We start from the raw sequence: 27,934 nt of genomic DNA, 5'->3' as shown, positions 1-27,934 counted from the left end.
TCCCTCCCAAGGAAGGTGGAATTTCGCTGAGTTTCCTGGTTTAACAGCAGGCTCTAACAGATACACTAAATCTCCTTCCTCAAAACTCCGAAGTTTTCTACTGAGATTGGCTTGCTTCATTCGTTTTTGCGCTGCTTGTATAGATTGTTCAATTGCTATTTTGTATGCTCCTGTGAACCTTTCCTTCAACTCTTTCAGATGGAACTCAGTAGTTTTTCCGCGAACCTCATCTGGTATGACACACGATCCTGGAAGCACTATTTCTCGTCCATATAGCATAAAATGAGGAGAATAACCGATAGATGCATGAGGTGTGGATCTGTATGCTATCAGGGCATAGGGCAACCAATGGTATCCCAATCGGTGTCCCAATCGGTACCGTCTCTTTTTATGGATAATGTGCTATGGACTCATTCAGGGTACGATGTAATCACTTAATTCTACCATCACATTCCGGATGATACGCTGTTGTTCTGATTTTGTTAATACCCAGCATTTTATAAGTTTCCACAAATAAACTGGATAAAAAGTTTCGGCCTTGATCACTCAGCAGACGGTTGGGTACACCGTACATGATGTGAGTGATGAAGACTTTAGCTATTGTTTTGGCTGTTTGATTGACGATGGGAATGACCTCAGCATAACGCATTAAATGATTGATGAAGCTAACATAATATTTGTTTCCATTCCGGAATGTTGGAAGTGGACCAACTATGTCCATCGATACAAGGTCGAAAGGATAACCTGGCTCTTCAGCGGGTTGGACAGGGGCTTTCAAAGAAACGGGAGTTTATAGACGAGCACATTCATGACATTCTGCTACAAACTTTCTCACATCTTCTCCTTGTGCGGGCTAATAGTATCTCTGTTTCACACGACTAGCGGTTCTCTCTTGTCCTGAGTGTCCCGACCAAGGGGTGCTGTGATTCAGTTTTAACACAGTTGTTCTTAGTGTTTTAGGGACAGCTAATTTCCAGTGAGACGGATCGTCGTTTTTGTTGGTCCACCATACTAATCCATTCTCTATTTGACCCAGATTTGATTCCAACAATTTATTGCACCAATCATCATGCAGCTGTTCGGCTGCAACACAATCTTCTGATAATCCTTCTATTTGTACTCCATTTATGGCGCGACTGAGAGCATCTGCATTGGAGTGTCTTTTACCAGGCTTATGAACCACGTCGTACTGAAACTCAGCCAATCTCAGAGCCCACCTGGTTAGTCTAGATGAAGGGTCGCGCAGACTTAGAATCCGTTTCAGAGCTGCATGGTTGGTGACTGACATGAACTTCCTTCCTAAAAGATAGCATCGAAACTGTTTTGTTGCATACATAACAGCCAGCAGTTCACATTCTTTAGTACTATAATTTTCCTCGGCGTCATTCAATTGTCGACTGCAGAATGCTACAGGCCTCTCTCTGTTATCCATTTGCTGTGAAAGTATCGCGCCAATCGATGTGCTAGACACGTCTGTTGCAACAATAAATTCACGATCAAAGTCAGGGAATATAAGGACATTCTCCGAACACAATAATTTCTTCAATTTTTTGAATGATTCCATCTGTTGTGGCCCCCATACAAAGTCCACTCCTTTGTTAGTTAATTGTGTTAGGGGTTGAGCTATCAAGGCAAATCCATTGATAAAACGTCTATAATAGCTGGCTAAGCCAAGCCAACACCTGACTTCTTGCACATTCTTTGGCTCAGGGTATTGTTTAACCGCCTTGATTTTCTCCGGATCGGGTTTCACTCCTTCCGAAGTTACCAGGTGACCCAGATAATGAACACAACTTTTCACAAAATTGCACTTTTCGAGATCTACTTTCAAATTGGCATTCTCGAATATCACTAACATGTGAGGTAGATGTTCTGCATGTTGGTTGATTGTTTGACTGTGAACTATTACATCGTCTAAATAAACAAAACATCCTAAAAAATTTTCTAAAATTCCTAAAATTTTGGCCAGGAGGGAGTCCATCAATTTTTGGAATGTATGAGGGGCACCCGGCAATTCAAAAATCATACTCCAAATGCCCACCGACGGTTGTGAAAGCAGTCTTTTCTTGGTCCTCTTCTGCTATTTTTATTTGGTTGTACCCACTTTGCAAATCAAAAAGTTGAGAAATATTTACTATTGCCTAGTCCTTAAAGTGTCTCATTCATACGCGGTAATGGATATGCATTTGCTCCAGTAACTGAATTTAAAAGCCTGAAATCTGAACAGAAACGATATTTCAGGCTTCCATCGGTTGTTTTCTTTCTTACAAGTACAATCGGTGCACTTCAAGGACTGTTTGATGGTACAATTATACCTTTATTCAGCATTTCGGCTATGTGCTCTTTCACTACTGGGCGCATGTGGTAAGGTACTCTATAGGGTCTTTTCGCAATTGGTCGTTTTTCAAATGTGGCGATATGATGTTCAACGGGTACATTACATCCCTCTAATCCTGGCTCTTCAAATGTTGTGATATAGTGCTTTAATACTTTACTTATTAACACAGCTTCTTCAGTCTTTAGATGTGATAAAATCTCATCAATTTGTTTTTCTATTTTTGAATTATTTTCATCCATTGATACAGATGCTATCTGTAAAGAGGGTTCAGTAATCCTCACAGGCTCTGCAATACCCATAAATTTATTTTTCAATAGCTGTACTGGATATGGATTAAGGTTTATCACTTCAACAAATGAGATTGAATCGTTGACATTCTGAACACTACGAGCAACCCTTATTCCAGGCAGTGGATCTAATGGGGGTTTGATGAATATAAGCCCTTCCTCGATTACATCTCTCAGAGTAACATCGATCAAGATTTCAGAATGAGCAGGGGTAAAAGTGCTTTGTGTGGTATACACTGTAGCCGGTCTTACTCGATCATTTGAACAATGGGTCTTTGTTGACATTCCATTGAACTCAGACCTCCTCCTGTCATGGGGTGGATGGGACGGGGCATTACAGCTTATAGTCTTCCTACTTTCATTTTCACTAACACAATCACACAAATATGACGTTCCCATACTATTGTATGACTCATTTTGAACTTCACCTACCTTCTCACCTCCAAATGTTATTGAATTATTACCTACATCGATAACTGTGTACGATTTGGATAACAAATCCCAACCAAGCAAACCATCCTCTCTAATCTCAACATTGGCGATGAGAATGTTGAAATATTCTATGTTCAACCTTGAACTTCAAGACATTCATTTGTAAAACTTGTGCTCCTATCACTGCTGAATTCATGCCTGTCACACCCTTAGCAACAGCTTTCTCATGTATTAGTTTTACACCTAAAATAGCCTCTTTCAAAATAGATATCTCCACACCGGCGTAAACTGAAAATGTTTTGCATTGACCTTCAATCTCAATGGTAACGTGACTTCCTCTACCGCAAGTTGATACTCTTGGAACTATATTGCAATGCCCCTCTTCATGATTAGGCTGAGTAGTTGGGCGACTCCCAGCCAATCCTAGTTTTCCGAGTGCTGTGGTTTTTGGGCACTGATGTTTTCATTCTTCACAGGAGCAGCGCGTTTAGCGCAATTATACACTGTATGAGACGATTCTCCACAAACAAAACAGTATCTCACAAATTTATTGTAGAATTTACGCGGTTGTGACTCAGAAAAATTTCTCTGCTTATTTGGGGAATCGTCTGTTCCCGTGTTGGTACATTCCCCAGCAAAGTGACCCATCCTACCACATGCAAAGCAAGGTCCCTTCTTATCAGACTGTCTGAACTGTGTATTTGGATTGCTCTTAAAATATCTGTATGATTTCACATTCTGATCCTTCTTAAATGAAGGAGCAAACACGCTGTCTTGATTCGCTGCGGTCGCTTGTTCAACTCGTTTGGCTATGACTACCGCCTCTTCCAAGGTTTTGGGGGATGAACTTGTAGGGTTATGGACGCGGAACCAAATAATCCTCGAATGGAAGCTGTCAAAACCATTCTATCCAGTTGGAGGCGAGTGTATTAAGATTCTGTAGGATGATCGTTGGGGATTGGTATTGCTTTTAAGCCTAATTCTCAACAGCAATCTGCATATGCGCGAATTGGCTCATTCCGGTGTTGTATGATCGCACTCAACGTGAATAAATGACTTTTAGGTTCTTGTAACTCTTTGAATCTTCCTAGAAGAACTTTTTCATACTCGACAAAAGTTGCTCCCTTGGATAATGATTCGGGATGAGTGTTCAAACAGACAGATGCGGCCCCAGATGTTTTTAATTTACATATGAGCTTTTTATTGTTATCAGACATATTACCAGACTGTGCTACAAATTTCAAATTTTGAATGAATTTCTCTACTTTCTGTCCACTTTCCTCACCTGAAAATGTTCTTACAAAAGATTGTAAACCTAAATCCTCACGAACTAAAGTTGTTGATCAAACCTGTTGACTGTTTGAAGCATTAACAGCGTCTAACTCTCGCTGTAATCTAGCTTTTTCTAAGTGTTCACATTCCGATTGTGCCCTAAGTTGTCTCAATTGTTCTTGTAAGCACTCTATTTCTGATCTACGAGTATCTACATTTTGAACAGGTAGATCAGGTTGTACTGGATTCATCTTGAAGGGTTGACATGAAATCTCAAATTTTGAATGGTTTCTCTGGAAAATCTTATTTCTATTAATCTAACAATTCTATTTCCATCTAAGATCTGATTACAATAAAGTAATCAACATCCATTTTCTCAATTAAATTTATTTTTCAATTCAAATTTTCTATTATTTTCTCGTTTCTCACAGTGAATTTTGTCCCATGACTCCGATCTGGTTCGATAGACATTTTTGCAGTCTATCCCACCACACACCACCAGTTTTGTAACCGCCCTTGATGGGGGTTGAAGAAATCTTATTACTACTTCAAGGGAGTCATGGGAACTGGATGGACAAAAACATTGTATTACCTAAAGAATTTCTCATTTATTATGTCAATTACTTGAAATTCAAAGAATGAAATATGCAGTACATTTTATCCAAATATTATTTCTACAAAAACTACCTGCCAATAAGATTCTGCTAACTAGAAATTTTACTACAACAATAGTTTTACTAATTAGGGTCTCGGCCGGGTGAAAATGTTTTATAAGGAGCTGAAATTTTTGGCACTTACCCACCGCTATCACTCCCACCGTAATCCCAAACCACAGGACACTCACGTATATTATAATGCCGGGAAAAAAACTTAACTTTTTGCAATACGGTATGGATTTTGATCCGCTTGGTACCTCGGTTTTTTAGCGACTGGAGGTTTCCCGTCCGGAAAACTTCCCCCTCTCTACGTCAGTGTGCCAGAAGGCCTAACTGCTGCTATTGGAAGAGTCGGTTCTCACGAGACTCGGCAAGCGGGTACTTGCCATGTCTGCAGTATTCCTCTGGGAAAATATCTACAGGCTACCAAACATCCGCCTTGTCCTTGCCTCGTGGAGCCACCTCATCCATGAGAACTAGCAAATATCCCTGGATTTGCTGGTTCTCAGAGTAGTTTAGACATAAGTTAGCAGAATCTTATTGTCGCTGCAAAAATATTACTTACTCACTAAATTATAATTATATTTTCTCACTAAAGTCCAATTACGAAATTATTATTCTAATATCAGAGTCTCTTCTCCTGGAAAATCTTAAATCTAAAACACGAGAAAATCAATCAATAAATAAGTAATCAAATACTACCCATGTCACAATATCTATCAATAGAGCATAAAAAAGTTTCTCCAATACAATACTATTATAGTCTGGAATGAGTTTGGCAATGGTCAACCAGAAAAATAGTAGGTACGGTACCTACCTATTTTATCATTATTCTTAATGGTAGTCTTTCAATATTCACCCAATCACACTGACTCTGATCAAGTTATAAGTATAACAATCTATGTAATTATGTTTCCTAGTAAATTTGAATTATAAATTGCAAGAAGATTGATACATAGATAGGTCTAGGTTCCAAAGATGAAGTAAATGTTCCAATAGTCAGGTTAGTTTTGTTATTGTATTGATAAACTATGGGTTTACAATATTTCGAGGTCCAACTGGGATAATGGAAGTTTAGTACCTAGAATGTAATGAAATGCTTCAAAGTCAAATGATGATGTTAGTTTCAATAAATTTGTTTGTGAAAACTATCTGCATTATGAAAAATGTACTTGCTACTCCTGCTGATCCTCAATTTTGCTTCCACAAACCAAGGTGCAATGATAGGGTTCATTTCTTTTTTGATAGCTGTGCTATTGTGCACCCTTTTAGTACCTGGAACATAAAATATCACAAAGGATTGGTTCAATCATGTTGAAAATTAAAAAAATGTATGAGAACATTTTTCATTGGATACAGTAGCTCTATCCTTTTTCAACTTCACACCAATATATCTAATTGTTTGTGAACTGAATAGAAATATAATTAACTACAAAAAATGTCTATCTATTATGAAAATTTCAATTGAATCACGAAAGAATATACTTTCTTTATAAATGAGAAATATTTGGAATAATATTAATGAATTTCAAGAAGAATCACCAATGATATTGGATTTACTTAAATAATTTACAATGTTTGAAACTTAAGTATGAAAACATAACAATTTCAATCCAACTTTCATAGGAGTGGGGTGAACCAGCCCACCTTGGGACACCAAAATTCAAACAGCTATAACTTTGACAAAAATAAAAAACTACATTTTTCAATTTCATATTTATTGTATTTGCTTACACTTTCATCCTGCATTGATCGTCAATTGATTTTCTTATTGCAAAAACAATTTTTTGGGGAGTGTCCCAACCTGAGCTTGAGATCGGCCCACGATGGGACATCCCTTGCCCAGGTTGAAATATTGAATCAAAAATGAGCAATTCATTATTTTTGTTAATTTATGACATTTTATTATAATTACCGTAGTGATTGTATGAATACATTATTTGAATTTTTTTTAGTAAAGACTATGAGCAAAAGTCATTTGCACAAAGTGTGTTTGAAATGGCTACCTCTAGAACTAAATTACAGGCTATAATCATAATATCATATTTATTTCATTGATATGTAGCCTACATTGAGTAGAATAAGATTCAGAAGCAATGCTCATCATTATAATATAAGCATATAATTATCATGATTGAAGTGTCCAAATATGGGCTGTCCCACGGTGGGCAGATGGTTGGTCATGGCTTTGTTTTAGACAGAATAACTAGATAAGAAATGAGTGTACAATAATGTTCATAATGTTCATGTCGAAATATTCATGAAATAATATAGATAGCATATCTTCTGTGAGACTTACCTTGAATGGTAAATGTTTGAAGTTGAAATGAAAATTCCTCTTCTCGAAAAAAAACTTTGAGGTTACTAAAACATGTTTCTAATTTTCTCCTAGTAAGGGCTGTGCTACATCTGGAATTATCATGTCTGTAAACAAGGCTATAAACAGCTGATGAAACATCGCATTTGTTGCCAACCTAGCACTCACTGATTTCCCACAATTTGAAGTGTCCCAACGTGGCATTGTCTCAACGTGGGCTACCAGCTGGTTTACCCTAGTTACACCTCGACATTCTTCCTTATTAAATTCTTTTAATAATTTGTCAATTATCTTGTTATTATCAGACTACCTTTTGTTCTACTGAATCGCATCCCTAAGAACATATTTGCCTAACCCATATCTGTAACTTTGAAATTCTTGTACAACATATTTATGAGATTTTCAACCTTTTCAGTTCCACCTGTAATCAAGGCATCATCTACAAATGACAAGAGATAAACGTTATCACTATAATACAATTAGAAATGTTAAGGAGTACAAGTACCTCGGCGTTGTTATTAGTGATGATGGAAGGGATAGAGTGGATATCATGGGGAAGATAAGGAAGGGAAAAAATATGATAAGAGCACTACATCCAATCCAATGGAATAAAAACATAATCAAAAATACAAAAAAAAATATATACCAGGCAATGATTGAGCCAGTCATGACTTATGGGTCAGAAGTGTGGTGTGTGGACGAATTAACTTCTCAAAAACTTCTTTCAGCAGAAATTATGTACTGGAGGAAGAGTTTAGGATTGACGTTGCTGGATCGAATCAGGAATGATATATTAAGAGAGAGAATGAGCGCAAAAAAACACAATAATGGATGTCATTGGTGAGAAACAATCAAAATGGTATGGACACCTGCGCAGAATGAATGAAGGAGGACTTCCTTTGCAAGTATGGAATTGGGTACCAGCGAACAGGATAGGTGTGGAAGACCGCGAAAGAAATGGGTATCCAATGTCCACATTGAAATGAAGAGTAGAGGTCTCTTTGAAGGAGACTGGATAAATAAAGAAAGATGGCGATTGGGGTGCGAGAAGCGACACAACTGAAGTTGCAAAAACTTGCTATATATATATACTATAATACATGGAATAACCATGTTGTGACCTAGTAAAACCATTAATTACCATAATTTCATTGAATTTGTCATTCAAACATTTTGCTGATACTTCAAGCCCATGCAAAGCACGATTCAACTCAAATACTTCATCAAAACAATTCAGTCCTTTAGGTTTTTCAATTTAGATTTCTCCTTTCAAAGTACTATTTATAAAAGCTGTCGGTACATCAACTCATTTTCCAATCACTTCTTACTGCTTGTGATGTCGGGAGGATCCTGGGAGGAAGGATCCTGCACACTGAGGCTGGAAACCTTATGCTACAAGTTTAGTTTCGCCTTCTTACTGCCATCTTTCTCAGATGGGAATACCAATTTTGTGTCGACTGCTACTTTTCCTTCAGGTAGTTGAGATGGACTTCAAGTTCCTAGATTATCGTGTGATTCTAGTTCCTTGTTGATAGCATCTTTCCATTTGGGAATCTTCATTGCTTATTCATAAGTTGTAGGTTCTTCTGTTCATGTTAACATACAAAATGCTTAGTCGAGTTCATAGTCTTGAAGATAACCTGGTGTTGTGATTTTTCTCTTTGATCTTAATCCAGTGTCTTTTTCTCGTTGTTGTTGTTGGTTGCTTCATATTTCTGTTTCACTCATTTTTTCTTCATTGTCATCTTCTTTTAGATTTGAGTCCTCCTTGTTATTTTCTTCTCTGTTGGTCATCAAAATCAGTAGTTTCATTCACTTGTCTCAAATCAATCCTTTCCTTAAATTCAAATTTCCTTTCATCGAATTTGACATCTCTTGATCTTATAACTTTATTTCCTATTGGTATCCACATTCGATACCCACCTCCACAATAACCTATCATACAAGCAGGTTTTGCTCTTGAATCCAATTTGCTCAATTTTGTAACGACCATGTACCGAGCCCTACATCCAAAGATTCTCAATTTTGATTTATCTTGACTGTATTCCAAAGGAGACATGACGTTTCTCCTTTTTCCAATGAAATAGATGGACTTCTGTTCAGCACATAGGCGCTACATCTAATGGCTTCACCCCACAGACATTTTGGAACACCTGATTCAATTAACTTAGTTCTTATTCGATTCATTGAAGTTCTATTCATTCTCGCTATTTTACCATTGCTCTGGGGACTAAAGCTCATGGTACATTTAATTTTTCTCGTTCCATTTGAACAACATTCTCAAATGAATTTGATGTGAATTCACCACCATTGTCCATTCGAATTTTCTTCACTTCAATTGCTTGTTGTTGTTCCATCTCCTTTACATATTGAATCAAATTATTCTCTGCTTCATTCTTCAATTTTAATAATCAAACTATCACGAAATTTGAGAAGTCATCAATTATTACCTGAAAATATCTTTAACCATCTTGAGTCATCGAATTCACAGGTCCACAAATGTCTGTATGAATCAATTCACCAATACATTTAGTGGTTTTCTTCCTTTTGTAGAGGCTGTCTGCAGTCGCCTTCTCTTCAATACACACTTCACATTGTTCATTGGTTGAAGGCAGTCCTCACTGAAATGAACTTTCGTAGTTTGAATGACCCAAACGTCGATGCCACAGATTTTCTACATTAGTAGATTGAACAGTAAGACACTTTGCTTTGTTTTCCATGATAATACTTCCTCTTACCACATTGATTCCTTTCACATTGTCACATGATGATTCAAAGGTTGGTCCAAAAATCGTCATACTCCTCTTGTCAAAGGTTAGGTACCTTCAGATTTCTTGAAACAAGTTTATTCAATGCTAACAAATTATGTTGCAGACCTGGATCTATAAGTGCTTCAATTACTATTATCCTACTTTGACATGTGATTTTCATTCACCCCTTTTCGGTTGCTCTCATTTGTTAACCATTTGCAATTTAAATGGCACCATTGACTGAACCATTGCTCTGTTGATACTGCAACTCAGTGGAGTGATGAAGAGAAAGTTTTGGAATGCATAGGTGACTCATTCACTGACACCATCCCATTCATGTTGTACTTTTCACAACAGCGCGACTGCCGGAAGGTTAACATGTGATTGCTGGCTCCATAGTCGATAATAAACTCTTCATAACCTGACATTTCTTTGTTTTTTGGAGGTATGAATGAAATTTCCGACTCTTGTGCAAAGTTTTATTGGCCTTTGGCTTTGCCTCCTCTTCTATTGAAATTTCCATTCTTACCTTCCTCCTCGAAAATAATCACCACTATTGCCTTGTCTTCCTCCTCGAAAGGCTGTTTTCTTAGGACACTGTACAATGTGGTGATTTTTATCAACACAACCAAAGCAACTGTTGCTGTTTCCATTGTTGGATGCTTTGATGCTTACTCCTTGTTCTGAAGTCTTGATTGACTGTTTTGTTTCTAATTTGATTTTTTCGTCCAACAATCTAGCATTACAAAATCAAAGATTACATCCTGTTGAGTTTCTAGAGCAGTGATAACTGTATCATAGTCCTTACCAAGTGTGAGAAGAAGATGACATAGCCTATCTTATCTGATTCTTCAATTTTTGATCATTTAGGAAAATTGATGACAAAGGATGAGTTATCAACCATACAAGCCCCAGCCTTTGGAGCTTGTATCAATACGATGCTCCACAATGAATAAGTCTCACAAAATAAACATTCACTTGATGAAATAGATGGTTTCGACAACGACCACTATAGTTATTTATGAACTTTTCTTTCCATTAAAATAACTGGAGGCTGGAAACAATTGCTCAAACAAGTTTCTTGATAACAATGAGAAACGTTATTATTTTCAATGATTACCTATCAGTTTTGCTATAAATCCTATATTGATAAAATATTTCTCCATGATTATGTTCTGAGTAGTAACTGATAGTATCTTACACGGATTATTGTATTGTGTGTTTTCTTACATCCAACATCATACATTTATTACATATCAATGTTTCCAAATTTTTTTATACTCTTCCATCACTTAATTTGCAACTGAAATTTATATTGTACTCTACTTTAAATGAAATTTACCAATGAGAAATATTTGAATTCATATTAAGTAGAAAGTATATCAAATATAACACTTTAAGCAAGACCTGGTCTGTGAGACCGGATGTTTCAGTTTAGGTCAGTTCGGACCATGTTTCGGTTAAGGTTCGGACAGATTTACGCGCCGTGAACATAAGCAATTATTTACTTTAAATCAGCTGATGCCAAGCTTTTTATATCTGTATCTTACCGTTTCTGTAAAAATACAGATATAGTCAGCTGATTAAAAGTGAATTGCTCATGTTTGCGGCGCGTATATCTGTAGTTTCTGTATGCACCTTTAGAGTTCTGAGTAGATTTTTGCCCACACCTTCTTCTACTAGAATTCCCAGTGTCGCTCTGGGCCGGCTAAACTCAGTCGGCGACTGGGGTGGGCCGCAGCAGGGGACGGGAGGCTTGGTGGGGCGTCCGTCAACCACCCTCGTTCGAGTCGGGGGTTGAAACAGGGTCTTGAGTACTTTAGAGAAATGTTTCCCTCTTTTAGGTAAGAGGGGCAGTGCTTTCGCACTGCCAAACAGGGTTGGGCGTGGAATGAAAGGAGTAGGAACGCTGTGGTGTCTGCAGTGAAGAAGATCTCTGTGACGGGACTAAGTCCTAGTCTTCGGGCACCGGGTGTCCTTCTGGGGTCCAGATCGGTCTCGGAGTTCTCGCAAAGGCTCTCCCTAGCCTTGCTTGAGGTCCTCTTTCGATTCCGGATGGTATCGTCAAGCTGCGGGAGCCCGCGCACCGGACTTCTCTAAGTCCTAGTCTTCGGGCACCGGGTGTCCTCCTGGGGTCCGGATCGGTCTCGGAGTTCTTGCAAAGGCTTCCCCTAGCCTTTCTTGAGGTCCTCTTACGATTCCGGATGGTATCGGCAAGTTGCAGAAGCCCGCGCACTGGACTTCTCTCTTGAACGCTAAGTCTAAGTCCTCGGGCACCTTGTGTCCTCCTGGGGTCCGAATCGGTCTCGGAGCTGTTGGAAAGGCTTTTCCCGGCCTTTCTTGAGGTCCTCTTGCGCTTCGAGGTTCCGCCGATGATGTACCAAGATGTAGTCAGGTTTTGTCCAGACCCGTTTTAAACGTCGGTCAACACTCGTCCAAGTGGGTATGGAACTGCGGAGCTTCCAGTGTCTGAGATTAACCGCCTTTAACCTCAGACACAACTCCCGGTCGTCGAAGGATTCGGAGTACACTCAAAGCACGAGTTGTACTATACTGCTAGCTGCTCGCTGCTTCCTTCTCACCTCTGTCGACCGCTCGCACTGGATTTCCGAACTAGACTGCCTCCTACTAGCCTTTCACGAGCCTCCCTCAGTGGCCGAGAGGGAGGGGAGTAAGGATGCGCAGCACTGCTGAGCGGTAGCCCAGCGGCTGGCTTGCTCGTTGACCCCTGTGATTCCTTCAGAGATAACCGAGCGTCAAATAATGAGCCCTAAACTCAATTCCCTTCATTAGTTATGATATACATCGTGACAGAGTGTTAACCTATACCGTCGATCGTGACCGCATTGCTACTTTTTTTGAACTCGTCATAAATTCTAGCTAAAATCTTTTGAATGTTAATTTTTTAACTTTCTGGGCCCATAACCTTCTATGGGATTATGTTTGACACAAAGAAAATACTAATTTTATTACATATTATATTTATTCAAGCATCAGTAAAAGAGAATTACATTTTTAGGTTATTCCACGAACGCACAGTCTACGAAAGAGTAAGATATTATAGACTTCAAGAATAGCTATCGATAGTGATGCAAGTATCGATAGTCACACATAGTATAGTATGATCTGTAAGAAAATGAACGACAGTTCATCTCTGATTTGAACAGTTCAATTTTTCTGCTCAACTCTCTGCCAATGGGTTAACACTCTCATAAGAACCAATGTTGATTTTAAGTGAATTCTGTCGTCTGCCCGTTATGGAAACACTCCTTTAGTGTTGTTTAAAAATAACCATGTGTATTGGGAGAAGATAATAATATCGAGTGACCTGGCTGGCTCAGGTCCTGGTGTCAGAGTTTTCAGGTCACAACTAATCAATTCCCTCCTGTATTAGGAGAATGGAACAACCCCTATTCAGAATAATGGTACAAAAACCTACAAGTACAGTGAGAGTGTTGCCTCAAATTGAACGGGGGTCATATTAAACATGTTATTACCCATGTTTAATCGATTTCACTTCATTTGACTTGTAGGCTAGGTGTTTTTGAAATTTATACATAAAATAAAGTATTACCTTTTCGGTTCTGTTTATTTTGGCTGATACCATAGCTTCCTCCAATACAGGTTGAGTATTAGAGGTAGAGTAGAGAATGAGTATTAGAGGTAGAGCATGAGTATTAGGTATACAGGTGTATTAGAGGTTGCTATGCTGATACCATAGCCACCTCCAATACAAGGCCCCGGCCTACGATATTGCAATGCCACAGTGTAGGCGTAGAATCTAATACATGATTGGTGGACAAGATCAGCTTGTATTTTTTAGATCTTTTTCATCAATCATGTATTAGATTCTAAGCCTACACTGAGACGTTGCAATATCGTAGGCCAGAGCCTTGTATTAGAGGTAGCTATGCTGATACTGTAAATGCAATCTGATGTGTGTGTGTGTGTGTGTGTGTGTGTGTGTGTGTGTGTGTGTGTGTGTGTGTGTGTGTGTGTGTGTGTGTGTGTGTGTGTGTGGTGTGTGTGTGTGTGTGTGTTGTGTGTGTGTGTGTGTGTGTGTGTGTGTGTGTGTGTGTGTGTGTGTGTGTGTGTGTGTGTGTGTGTTGTGTGTGTGTGTGTGTGTGTGTGTGTGTGTGTGGTGTGTGTGTGTGTGTGTGTGTGTGTGGTGTGTGTGTGTGTGTGTGTATGAGTGTATGTGCGTCTGTGTACACGATAGCTCATCTCCCAATTATTGGAATGGCTTGAAATTTGGAACGTAAGGTCATTACAATATAAGGATCCGACACGAACAATTTCGATCAAATGCGATTCAAGATGGCGGCTAAAATGGCGAAAATGTTGTCAAAAACAGGGTTTTTCGCGATTTTCTTGGAAACGGTTCCAACGATTTTGATCAAAATTATACCTAAAATAGTCATTGATAAGCTCTATCAACTACCGCAAGTCCCATATCTGTAAATATCAGAAGCTCCGCCACATCTATGTAAAGTTTGATTTTATATTCTCAATTATCAGGCTTCAGATACAATTTAAACAAGAAAATTTGAGTGGAAAAGATTGAGCATGAGAGTCTCTACATTTAATGTCCAGTGACATTCTTACCTAGAATAAAAAATAAGCTCGAAATTCGAGAAAATGTGATTATCCAATTGCAAACTGATGGCAACTGTTGATTTTATTGAATGATTCACTATGAAGAAATAGCAGACCTCGTTTGTCTCCAGCGTTATTGCCCTGTCACCAGCTGGCTCAAATCTTTGAATAGTAGACTTGAGATGCGCGGGAACACTAGCGTCACATGATCAATTTTCATAACGGCAAGGAAAGTTGTGTGAGTAGGCCACACCAGATTTTCATGTTATTGTTATTGATCATAGATGAAAAATAGTGCAGCCTATGCAACGGTTTTATTTGGTTTATAAAACAGTTTTGTTGCTTAAGACATTTGCTCGGTTTTTGCTTGTGTCCTAACTTACATGCGAATTCTGCTTTGAAGACATTCATTATAATTCTATTTCATAACTTATTATTCTGGCATTAGAGTAGGCCTATTACTCACAGTATTGTCAGTGCAAAACCAAGTGCGCACACTTGTGATTGTGAATATCTTATCAAATTCATCTTGAGTCAATATGTGAAGCTTCTGGTCTATGTACTCTGCAACTCTTGGATTATACTTTGTTTTGTCATCTTCGGGGTAGGTTCTGTATCCCATAGCTCTCAAGTTTGCAGTTGTGTATACATAACACCTGAAAATGATGAACTGAAGTTAAGTATTTCTTTTTCACCTGTACCTCCAGTCAATAATGATTTGTATCACTATGAAATGAAAACTAGTTAATTTAATTTGATGAGAAAAATGACAATTGATGGAAAAACCAATTCAATGGAACCAAACTGCTTTTCAGTTATATAAATACAAGATAAAGAAGAGGAAACTGAGGGATAGCATATTCTAATCGATATCAAACATACGTTATGATGGAAACTGATGGGATAGAAGAGTTTGTTTTGGGCTCAACTCTGAGATTCGACTCCAGTCGAGAGCATGTGTCTTCAATTGATGACAGTTGGGGATACTGGAATCGACTGGTCTGAGTATCACCATTTGAAAACACATGCTCTCGACTGGAGTCGCTTCTCGACCTGAGTCATGTAAGTGTGAGTTGATTGTATTAATGGTCGAAGCGTCGAAGGGCTCAACCCACACTCATGCGACTCAGGTCGAAAAGAGACTCGACTTTAGTCGAGAGCATATGTTTCCAAACAGTGACACTCAGACCAGTCGACTCTAGGTCTCCGCGACCATCAACATTTGAAAACACATGCTCTCGGCTAGAGTCCAGTCACTTCTCGACATGAGTCGTGTAAGTGTGAGTTGAGCCTAAGAGTCCAAAATATCACCTTATGAAAGGGTGATGTCACACTTACATCACCTATAGAAATGAGTAGTGAAAGATTGGAGATTCTCCCTTCAATCATTCCTATTTTTGTAGAATATGAATAATCCATACCATCATCAGTACAGTATCGATGAATGACTCACTTCATAGTTTTTTTTGGAATCAATAATTTATTCCAGAATCGTCCCAGCTGGAATATTCTGCTTGATTTTGCATTGAAAGATTCTGTCTGCAAAGCGTCCATTTCATCACTAAATACTATGGGAGGAGGCTGATCTTTGTCAGCTGATCTCTGTCCCAAACCCAGGAATGCAGCATACCTCATACTGTCCAATGTGAAAATGTAACTTGGTTGGTATGGAGAAAGTTCTTCAGCCCTGAAAAAGTATGGTGATCATGAAGCAAGTGTCACAAGATATAGTAGCTGCTCCAAAAACAATATAGAGGCTTCATTCACTTGCACCTTTTGGAGCCACACCTGTGCTCTTTTCTGCCACCATTCATTCTTCAAGGTTAATTTATTCATAACGTTTGTAAGACATTTCTTATGCCACTGAATACAAATAGTAGCCTATAATATATGAGTTATTATAGGCTTTTAATCCCAAATAGTCCAGGCAATGAATGCTCAAAAAAAAGGTATAAGGGGAAATGTTCAGATGACAATTTTCCACCCCCCAATTCTGTTAAGGGTAGTGAGGAGGTAGACATATCAAAAGTCCCAACCCCTACCCACTGTGCTGAGTGGGTCGGGGTGGTTTGAAGGTCTTTTTTTGTTTTTTACATAAAACTCAAAAACTATGTATCCTAAGGACTTGACTGTCATATAGTAAATTGAAGCTTACAAAATTTACTACAATACTAATTGAATTTTTTTTTCCATTTCTTCTCCAGTTCTCAAGATATTTGATCTTGAAGGTGTGAAGTTTTCGAAAAAAACATGTTTGCCAAAATTTTTGATGTGACAATGTCTTGTAAATTGGTTTGCCGGGTGACACTTTAAGAAACTGCATTACGCTCACAATGAGAGCGAGTGAGAGCGTTCGTTTCGGTTCACGGTCATCTGGAAAGAGCACAAATAGGAGCAGTGGCGAGCAACGCAGCAGCAACCCGAAGGCATTCACCTGGAGAGAGAGTGAAACAGAGCAGTCAACCTGCGCAGGCGCCGCAAGCAATCACCTGCGACTGCACCTGCTTAGGTGAATAAGTGAATAGGTTATGTTGTAGTAATCACAATAATGCATAATCACATAATCATGCATAAGTGAATAGGTTATGTTGTAGTAATCACAATGTTGTGGTTCAGTGCAAGATTTTTTGTATAAATTAATGTTTCAAATATAATTCTTTGTATAAATAAATGTTTTAAATCGTTACTATTATCTCATCCTTCTTCCTACCATACGAATGAATATTCACATTAAAATTATTTTACCACTCAAAGTTGTTGTCACATAAAACTTTCGCCAGTATACCGATTTTACAGGCAACCATGCAATTTTGGGCGAAAGTATACAATTTTTTTTTCTATTTTTGCTCTTATAACTTTTTAAAAATCAATGTGAAAGATCAATGTTGATTATGAGCTCATGAAGCATTGAATTCTCTTCACATTGATGTATAATTACACCTTTTACAAATTCCCTACTCCTTTTGCAGCAGCTTTAGTGTTTATTGAAGAATCTCTATTTTTGCAACAATAGACCAATTGACAAAGGAATTTGGAGGGAAGGTTTTTGGAAAAAAATTTCACCTTGCAGCTTTGTTGAGACTAATTGGAAGGAGAACATATGGAAAATTCCAATTCCTAACTCATGTGCTGAGGGGATGAGGGTGGTTTGCAAGTTGAAATTTTTAGCGTTTTGCTTCCACGCTCATATCTTGATGACAATACATCCAACCGATATAACCAACAATTAAAAAATGAAGCTTGATGAATTCCCAACATTTTTTGTTCAGTAAAATTTTGTGATATTCCTAACAGTTCCCTAGATATTTGCTCTTGAAAGTGTGTAAATGTTGAAATAACACGTTTTTATCTAATGTTTTGCTCTTTCAGGGCTCATAATTCTTCAACAATGCACCAAAAAAACTTATGGTTATCGAATGTTTGTAGAGCATTGAATTCTCTTTGGAATGATGTATTATTTAACCATTCCAACTTTTCCCTTTCATTGTAAAGTGGGGGGTGAAATTTTCATTGCTGCAACAATCGATCGTTTGACAATGACATTTGAAGGGGGTGTCAGTGACACAGTTTTGACTTATCAGCTCGATTTGGACTAGTTTGGAGGTAAACAACGCCGAAGTGTGCATCTTTATCCCCTCTGTTGAAGTTGTGGAACCACTGAATTGACACTTGTTACAGCAATGATAATATTCCACTCTCTACATTGAAACCACTATAACAACGGAAGAAAAAGTTGGAATAGTTAAATAATAAAACATCATTTCGAAGAGAATTCAATGCTTTACAAACCTATGATTATCATCAGACTTTATGATGCACTGTTGGAGAGTTATAAGCTTTGAAAGAGCGAAACAGTGGATGAAAACCTGTTATTTCAACAATTACACACTTTCAAGAGAGAATATGTCAGGAACTGTTGTGAATATCACAAAATTTCATTGAACAAAAAGTGTAGGGAATTTATAAAGCTTCATTTTTGAACATTTAGTTTTTCTCGGTTGAACACATTGTTATCAAGATATGAGCATGGAAGCAAAATACTAAAAAATTGAACCTTCAAACCATCCTCATTCCCATAGCACATGAGTTAGGAATTGGGACTCTTCATATGTTCTCTTCCTAACTTGTCTCAACTAAGCTGCAATGTCAAAAATTATATTCAGAAACTCCCCTTCAAATTCCTCTGTCAATTGGTCCATTGTTGCAAAAATAGAGATTTCACACTCAACACTAAAGCTCATAATCAACATTGATTTTCCCCATCGACTTTTGAAAAGTTATAAGAGCAAAAATAGGAAAAATTGGTGGCAAACATGTTTTTTACTTTCCTTGCCCTATATCATACATAATAACTGATTAGCAAGTGATATAAAAATCTCTGTCATTAATGATCACCATCTTGAATTTTTCAATGATGTAGAATATTTTCATTGTTTCCATCATCAATATTCTTATTCAGCTTGCTGTAATGAAGAGATTGATACAATTTTTTGCAAGTCTATCTTGAAGTAGTCATGAAAAAGATCGATTTTATAGTCCCAGCTTGTTACCTCATGCATATGGAAAAATGCACCAAAAATCATACAGGGTTTTCTTTGGAGGGTGCTTGAGAACTCATTCTTTGACATACTATATAATGGCGACTCTGGCACACCTTGTGCCAGACTTCCCCACCTAGCCTGACCTAACCTTACAAACCTAACCTAGCCTAACCTAACCAAGGTCAAAGGTAAGGTCAAGGTCAAGGTCAAAGTCGAGGTCAAGGTCAACGTCAACGTCAAAGTCAAGGTCAAGGTGAAAAAAGACAAAAAATAAATGAAAATAATTAAAAAAAAAAATTAAAAAAATAATAATAATAAAATTCAATAATGAAAAATCAAAAATAAATGAAAATGAATCAGAAGGCCTCCCACCCACTCTGGACTGTATATATGGTGTTCACAACAGTGGGAGGACCATCAGTGTTCAGTCAAGAGCTATAGAAGACACATCTCCCCAGTTCAGTTCTAGGACCCGGCGTTTCAGCACACATCCACACACTTCTCCTTGTGAAAAAGTATCCTAGGACACACCACCGCCGTTTTGATCTTCAATAATTGTATAAAAAAGTTAGTACACAAATGTTTTTCATTATATGTTTTGAAAAGAGATGAAGAAATTTGTCTTATTCTACTCATAAAAATGGGTATGTATTGATTTATATGATTAATTTATTATTATTTAGTCTTCATACCTGTTGAACTCTATAAACAAAATGTCAGCAGATTCATATGATTTCAATGATTTCAAGTATGTCACCTCATGATGAAATGCATAATATATTTTGTGAATAAGTATGTTTCTGCCTGTGGAGCTATGAACAATAAGTCAACAGATTGATATGATTATAGACAATGGACTGTGATTAGGTTGGGTCTGCAGAAATTACTAGTAACTTCTTCCGACTCAACCTTTCAGTGATTTCTAGTATGTCACCTCATAATGTAATGCATAATATATGTTTCCATATAAGTATGTTTCTGCTTGTGGAGCTCTATGAACAATAAGTCAACAAAATTGTGGATAATGAACTGTGGTTAGGTTACGTCTGCAGAAGTTACTAGTAAAATATTTCGAGGTTAGGTTAGGTCAGAAGAAGTTACTAGTAACTTCTGCAGACGTAACCTAACCACAGTTCATTATCCACAATTTTGTTGACTTATTGTTCATAGAGCTCCACAAGCAGAAACATACTTATATGCAAACATATATTATGCATTACATTATGAGGTGAAATACTAGAAATCATTGAAAGGTTGAGTCGGAAAAAGTTACTAGTAACTTCTGCAGACCCAACCTAATCACAGTTCATTGTCTATAATCATATCAATCTGTAACCCAACATCAAAATATTGATTTCAAACATTGTTCTTTCTGAACATACCACCATCCTATGATTGGTTTCAGTAGCATATATAGTAGTAAGAATTGTATGCTGAACATCTAGATTGAGTGCAAGACATTCAAGATGACTGTGTCACTCCAGATAATTGCTGTCTACATTGCACCCTATCATTAATCTTCTTGTATGTATGTTACAGATGAACAAAGCGACCAGATGCCAGCAGACCAGCAGCTCATCAAGAGAGTTTTCTATGTTGGAGGAGGTGTCCAACAACAACCTTCGGACACTCTTCTACAACAACATCTCTTCACCCAACCCAGCAAAGGACTTCCACTCTCTGCTCAACAGCCTGCAGACAAAGATCATTGATGGGATAGGTCAGGAGTTCCAGACACACGGGCCAATCAAGGTCAACCTGGTGTTGGATGCTACATTTCAATGCAGCCACCTTGATGAGAAGAACATTGAGCAGGAGGAATTTCTGAATGTGGCCTTCCATACACCGAACTATTCAATATTCAATGTCAACAATATTGCTGGAACTATCAAGGAGGCATGAAAGAAGCTGTTAGAAGAAGAGGCCATGTTTGAGGGCAACTCTAGTGGATTGAACCTTCTTATCATTGATGGTCTCCTCATATGCATAAGCAGACACAAAACAACTTCGAGAATCTTCCTACATTGAACTGCCAGCCAAAATTGCAGCAAGAAAAGCTATCATCAATCCGAAGAATAGCAATCAACAATGTTTCAAGTGGGCAATCCTCGCCAAACATGTGCAAGAAGCAGATCCTCAATGAATCAATGAGAGATATCATCGGCTGACTGAAAAATACAATTTCAACAGAATTTCTTTCCCCACTACCATCAATCAAATTGACTGTTTCAAGAGGAATAATCTGAGTGTAACTGTTATAATATATGGGATGGATTCCAAATGTATTATCTATCCAAGACGTGTTGCAAAAGAAATGGAGGAGGATCATTTTGATTTACTACTCCTCTATGACAATGATGGTAGTGAAGCCACCAACACCACCACTCAGGACAGCAGTGAAGCCACCACCTCCACAACTCAGGACAGCAGTGAAGCCACCACCTCCACAACTCAGGACAGCAGTGAAGCCACTACCACCACTCATGAAGAGGAAGAAGAAGAAGAAGAAGGAGAAGAAGAAGAAGAAGAAGATGAAAAAGAAGAAGAAGAAGAAGAAGAAGTAGAAGAAGATCTCAATAGTCTCTACTGTTTCATAGAAAACTTTGAAAAACTTGTAAGATCTCAGCTCACTAAATACCAGCACCACATCATAATTTGTCGTAGATGCTTTACACACTACAACATCAACAATAACGGTGAGCAGACAATGAAAGATCATGAGGAGTACTGTGCCAACAACCAGACTACTAGGATCATCATGCCTTAACTCGAGGAACATGAAAGTTCACCAACAATGAAATTCGAGAAACGTTTGAATAAATTCAGACTTCCATTGGTGGCCTATGCAGATTTTGAATGTCTACTGTCTAATGTCTGAGGAAGTGCAGTAATGGATTGGGAAGGCAACCAAAGTGATCCAGCGTTACACAGCAATGAGCTACTGCCTCTACTTTGTTGGAGATGAGAACTTATTTCGATCGTGGCTATCAATCACCAACCTCATCCCTCAGGAACCAATTGTCTACAGAGGACCTGATGCAGCTGAACACTTTATCAAAACTCTAACCATGCATGCGAGAGATCTAGATGAGGCAATCAATCATTGTCAAATAAAGATGCTTCCACTTTTTGAGAGGGAGAAAGCCAGACACAATGCTGCCACCAACTGTGAAGCCTGCGAGAAACCATTCAATGGTGACAAGGTATACGACCATTGTCATATAACAGGAGTCTATCAGAATGCTCTGTGCAACAAGTGCAACCTTCAAAGATGTTGTACAACATTCATTCCTGTTTTTCATCACAACTCTTCCAATTACAACACTCACTTGATCATACCGCACCTTGGAACCAATAAAAAGCAGCTGTCTGTCATCCCAAACACATAAGAAAAGTACATATTCACCAAACAAATCTCCCAGCAACTTCACCTATGCTTCATCAATACCTTCAGATTCACACAGGACAGCTTGGACAACCCAGTCACCAGCCTTGTCAAGTCTACTGAAGAAGTGTCAACAGTGCTACCACATACTGCTGGAGAATTTGGGGACAAACTGGAATTGGTTTTCAGAAAGGGTGTGTTCCCCAAGAATATTGTCACTTGTGGGAGAAACTGAGGGAGACCTCACCACCACCAAAGAAAACGTTTCTCAGCAAGCTAACTGACAGCCACATCAGTGATGAGGCATATGAACATGCTCAACAAGTGTGGCAGAAATTTGACTGCAAGACCCTGGGAGAGTACAGTGATCTATACCTCAAAACAGATGTTCTCCTTCTAGCCAATGTCTTTTAAAGCTTAAGAGATATGTGCTTGAAAATCTATAACTTGGATTGTGCATACTACTCCACATCACCAGGCTTCTCCTTCGATGTTATGCTGAAGTATACAAAAGTAGAACTGGAACTCTTGACCGACTTCGATATGTATATGTTCATTGAATGAGGCAAGGAGAGTTAGAAGCAGTGGCAAGACGTATTACAATCAGGCTGGATGAAATGAAGTATGGCTACATTCTCGAAGTTGACATTGAATACCATTCCGAATTGCACAATGAGCACAACGACTTTCCATTCCTGGCAGAGAACGAGAAAACTCCAAAGTCAGGGCATTTAAGACTCTTGACGACATTGACTGATTATGTTTGTCACTTATGCACTCTAAAACAGGCAGTACAGCATGGGCTGAAAATTAAACAGATGCATAGGGATGTGAAGTTTGTGCAAGAGAACTTTCTAGCGCCCTATATCATGCTCAATACAAAGCTGAGGCTTTGGCATCAAGTATGCATCACCTGCTTTTTTGGAAAAATTGTTGGATGTGTTCAATGGTCTATTTGAGTCTTCAGTCGTGCCAGAGAGCTTTAGGGAGTCAATAATATACCCTATCTTCAAAAAAGGGAATAGCAGTGAGGCAGAGAACTACAGAGGCATCTCTTTCTGCAACACAGTAGACAAAGTCTTCGCTGGGATACTGCTGGATAAAATGGAGAAATGGATTGATTGCCACAACATTTTGCGGGAGTTTCAGGCTGGCTTCAGAAAACATTATTCAATGGTTGACAACATATTCAATCTAATGAGTATTGTGAATATCAAGCTCAGTGGGAAAGGGAAGAAAGTATATGCCTTTTTTGTTGATTTCTCTGCGGCATTCGATCGGATAGATAGGCATGCATTGTTCTATAAACTCGCGGAGATTGTTGTGTTGCGGAAGATGGTGAATGCATTGAGGCATTTGTATGATGAGTCAACATCGAGGGTGTGGGGCCAAGAGGGCTTGTCCGAAAAGTTTGAGACTGGCACAGGTGTTAAGCAGGGCTGTTTGTTGAGTCCCCTATTGTTCTCAATCTTTTTAAACGACTTGGAGGATTGCTTGGTGGGTGGAGTCAGTGTTGGTAGGATCTGCATAAAGCTTTTGGCCTATGCGGATGATATTGTTCTTCTTGCCCCAGACAGAGTATTAATGAGAAGGATGATATCAAACCTAGAGGTGTATTGTGAAAGATGGAATCTTCGAGTTAATCTGAGTAAGTCGAAGATTATGATTTTCAGGAGAGGAGGCAGAACCAGTTGTCATGATGTATGGTGCTACAACAATGAGCCAATTGAAGTTGAAGGGAGTTAAAAGTATCTGGGAGTGAACTTAACACCAAAACTTTCACTGAATATTCATTTTAAAGAGAAAGCTTCTGTAGCAAAGATGACACTGAATATGTTCAACAGCCTTCTGACCTAGGAAAATATTCCATTCAAACCTAAGCTTGATGTATTTGAGGCAATATCTAGATCCACAGTATGCTATGGAGCCCAAGTCTGGGGAGGAAGAATGATAGATGAGGTCGAGAAAGTGCAATGCCTCTTCATTAAGAGGGTCTTCAACCTGCCAATGTGGGCCCCAGATTATTGTTTGTACCTGAAAACTGGACTAAAACCTCTGCTGGTTTATACATTGAGGCTGCATATCAAGTATATGCGTCGATGCCTGGAGCTTCTGGAACAAAGATACCCGCACATACTGCTGAAAAAAGTGATTGAGAAAAAAGTCTTTATGCATAATATTTGGAGCAATCTAGAGAGGGTGTATGGGGTCCCTGCTACAAGTCTCCTGATGGGCGATGTTCAAGCTATTCTGAACGGAGTTGACGAGAAACTGCAGGGAAACTTCAGAAGAAGATTGATGGTGAGCCAGAGGTGTTCAATCTACCCACAGCTTGAACGTTTCACCAACTATGCTCATCAGCAGAACGACTTCATGCTGGTCAAATGGTTCCTGAAGGCAAGGACTGAGCTCATCCTGCTGAACAGGTACTCATCGTTCATCGCACATGAACAGGTACAGATCCTGCTGATTGTGGTGTCAAGACGTGTTCCCTCTGCAATTTGAAGAAAGACGAGGATGTGCCCCACTTCATCTCCAGATGCCCTGTTCTTGCTGAGATCCGGACGAGACACCTGCGGAAGAGTATCCTGTCGGAAGGGGAGTTGCGGGCACACCTGAATGGACAGGACTGGCAGGCAGTGAGCCTGTACTGCAGGGAGGCATGGCAGTACAGATTCTTTCTGGTCCAGGAATTCAATTTTTGATTGTTTTTGTTCGAGTTGTTATCTTTGAACTTTTCACATTTCTTTTTTTCACATTTATTTGGAGTCTGAACATGTAAATTCCATCTGCTCCTCCAGATGGCACTTTGCCATGGAGAAAAAAATGCCTACAATAAAATGTTATAACTGATTTATTTTGTAAAGTAATTATTGTGAATTGAATAAAGGCCAATTTATTATTATTATTATTATTATTATTATTATTATTATTATTATTATTATTACAAAGCTGAGGCAGCAGTCGAAGAAGAAGTTTGAGAAAAATTTCTTCTAACTAATGAACAACACAGTTTCTGGCAAAACGATGGTGAATGTGAGAAAGAGAATGAACATGGAGCTTGTTAATGGGGAGAAGCGACTCAGCAAACTGATTGCCCGAGCAACCTACAAGGACCGCATCATCTTTGGCGAGAACATTTGTGCCGTGACACTGCACAAGGAGAAAGTTGAGCTGAACAAACCTATCTACATTGGTTTGACAGTGTTGGACATTAGCAAGACCCTTATGTATCAATTTCACTATGATGTGATGAAACCTACATACAAAGAGAACCTGCAACTGCTCCCCCAGGATACTGACAGCTCATTCTACATTGTGAAAACTGAGAACCTCTGACCGAACACCCATGCTATTCAGACACAAACAAGATGGTACTTGGAAAGTTCAAGGATGAATATGCCGGTAGAGCTCCTCATGAATATGTAGGTCCACCATTAAAACTGTATGCCTGCAGATGCTTCACCAGAGATCCAAGTCAATTAAAAAGTGGTTCGATAAAGAAAGCTGAAGGAGTGAAGAGACCAATACTTGGAAAAGAACTGTTAAAATCCCACCCAGATGCTGAATGATACATCACCTTTCAGGATTACCCCAACTGTCTGTATGAGAACAAAGACATCTCTAGGAAGCAGGTGATGTTTGGTACCAGGAAGCTTCAATTCATGACGCTAGTTCAGAGGAAAAAAGCACCAAGCAATGCTGATGTAGAGAGACATGTATTGGATGATGGAGTTCATACTTTGGCATTTGGACATCATTCTCTTTCTTGTAAAAGGAGCAATGATGATGATGATGGAGAAGTTGATGAACCATCTGCAAAAAAGCTATGCCAGAGTGATAATGAGTAGCAGCCATCATTGGAGAACTGAAAATTATATAGATAAAACGATCTCATACAGTGTGTACTTGAGATACTGATGAAAATTAATGATTGTTATAACATGATGTCAATGCTATTGAACTAATGAGAGTCAATGCTACATACATAGATTTGTGCAATATGCGTTCTGCAGAATGATTCTAGACCAGGTCAGCAGGAAACCTTATCACATGGACTTCTGCCCTAAATGGCATGGACAGGAAAAAGCAAAGGGGAATACCGAAAAAGATGAGTCATCTGAAAGGAAGTACAACAACTCTTGCTGCTAGCACCACAACTACTCAAGCTAGTACTACAACTCCTGCTGGTACTAAAACCTCAGATAGTACTACTTCAACTAGTATTGCTACTACTACAACTCCTGCCACTGTGCCAGACCCAGTACCAGCATCAGCCTGCAGTGGAGCAAGTAGACATGTGTGAGTGCGGAGACTGTCTACTAGTAACCAGCAACCAATGGATCATACAACCATTTCTGAACTTTGGAAATAAGGACCTGCCTGAACCGTTTGAAACAGCTCAAAACTTCTTGGAGACATTGACATACATCTTCCACGATGCTGAAGTGTCAAGCTGCACTAATCTATGCGAGAGAGCAGTCATCTTGAAATTCGTGTTCAGCAGAGGATTTTGGGAAATAAGCGATCGACTAGGAGATTTGTATCACTGGATAGTTGTTGATATATTGGTCTGAAATGATCTTTGTGCACTATATATATATTTTATGCATACAGTGTGAATAAACAAGTAATACCACAATTGTTGTACATTTTATTACATACAACCTTCAACTTCTAGAGTGAGCACAAGGTGTGAGATGAAGCATATTACATCCTGTACTGTGTCATCCAATACAATAGAAAGCATCCTACTCTGATAAACTTATCTTCATGCAGGAAGTTGAGAAATCATGACTTCCAAGATGCTGACATCATGGTCTGATAAACTTGTTGCCTATACAATTGCCTAAACAATTGTTTTTGTAATATTTTGAATTTGTCCATTCAGTCATCTATATCCACTAAGCTTAGGCAAAATAACCATAGACAGAGATTGTTAAAACCTTGGATGAGCAGTGTACTTTGTGAAGCGATTGTATCAAGAGACAAGTTATACAAAAGATCTATGAATGAGCCTGACAATCGTAGGTTGAAGCTCGAATTTGTAACTTTGAGAAACAAAATAAAAAAGTGGATCAAGAAATCAAAAGAAAGATACTACTATGGTCGATTCCAGATGGTTAGAGGAAATTCCAAAAAACAGTGGAAATTGATTAATGAATTGATTGGAAGAGGTACAAAGAAAAGCAAATTCAATTTGATTACTGAAAATGGGATTGTTAGTGAGGATTCAAAAGTGGCTGATATGTTTAATGAATATTTTGTTTCCGCACCCAAGTCAGCTGTTCCTCCTCCTTTCCCTTCAATAGCTTTACATGACTATCACAATTCTTCCAGAGAGCCACGTTGTGAGAGAT

The 27,934-nt window shown here is 38.6% G+C and overlaps 1 protein-coding gene across 3 annotated transcripts in view; it reads right to left on the bottom strand.

Moving 5' to 3' along the window:
- LOC111050932 overlaps nucleotides 1-27,934 on the bottom strand; it is a 204,077-nt gene that overhangs the window by 37,343 nt on the left and 138,800 nt on the right. For 2 of the 3 annotated variants that reach the window (XM_039440771.1, XM_039440773.1), the window contains 2 exons: nucleotides 16,102-16,335; nucleotides 15,115-15,304 (listed from right to left, as the gene is read on the bottom strand). In XM_039440771.1, the coding sequence (XP_039296705.1) occupies nucleotides 15,115-15,304; nucleotides 16,102-16,335 (424 nt within the window). The remainder of the gene's footprint in view (nucleotides 1-15,114; nucleotides 15,305-16,101; nucleotides 16,336-27,934) is intronic. The other variant, XM_039440772.1, reaches the window with a different exon arrangement.

The sequence above is a fragment of the Nilaparvata lugens genome, chromosome 14 (genome assembly GCF_014356525.2).
Source record: "Nilaparvata lugens isolate BPH chromosome 14, ASM1435652v1, whole genome shotgun sequence".
Taxonomy (NCBI): domain Eukaryota; kingdom Metazoa; phylum Arthropoda; class Insecta; order Hemiptera; family Delphacidae; genus Nilaparvata; species Nilaparvata lugens.
Note: the sequence above shows the minus strand (reverse complement) of the source record. Positions and strands in the feature narration are given on the sequence as shown.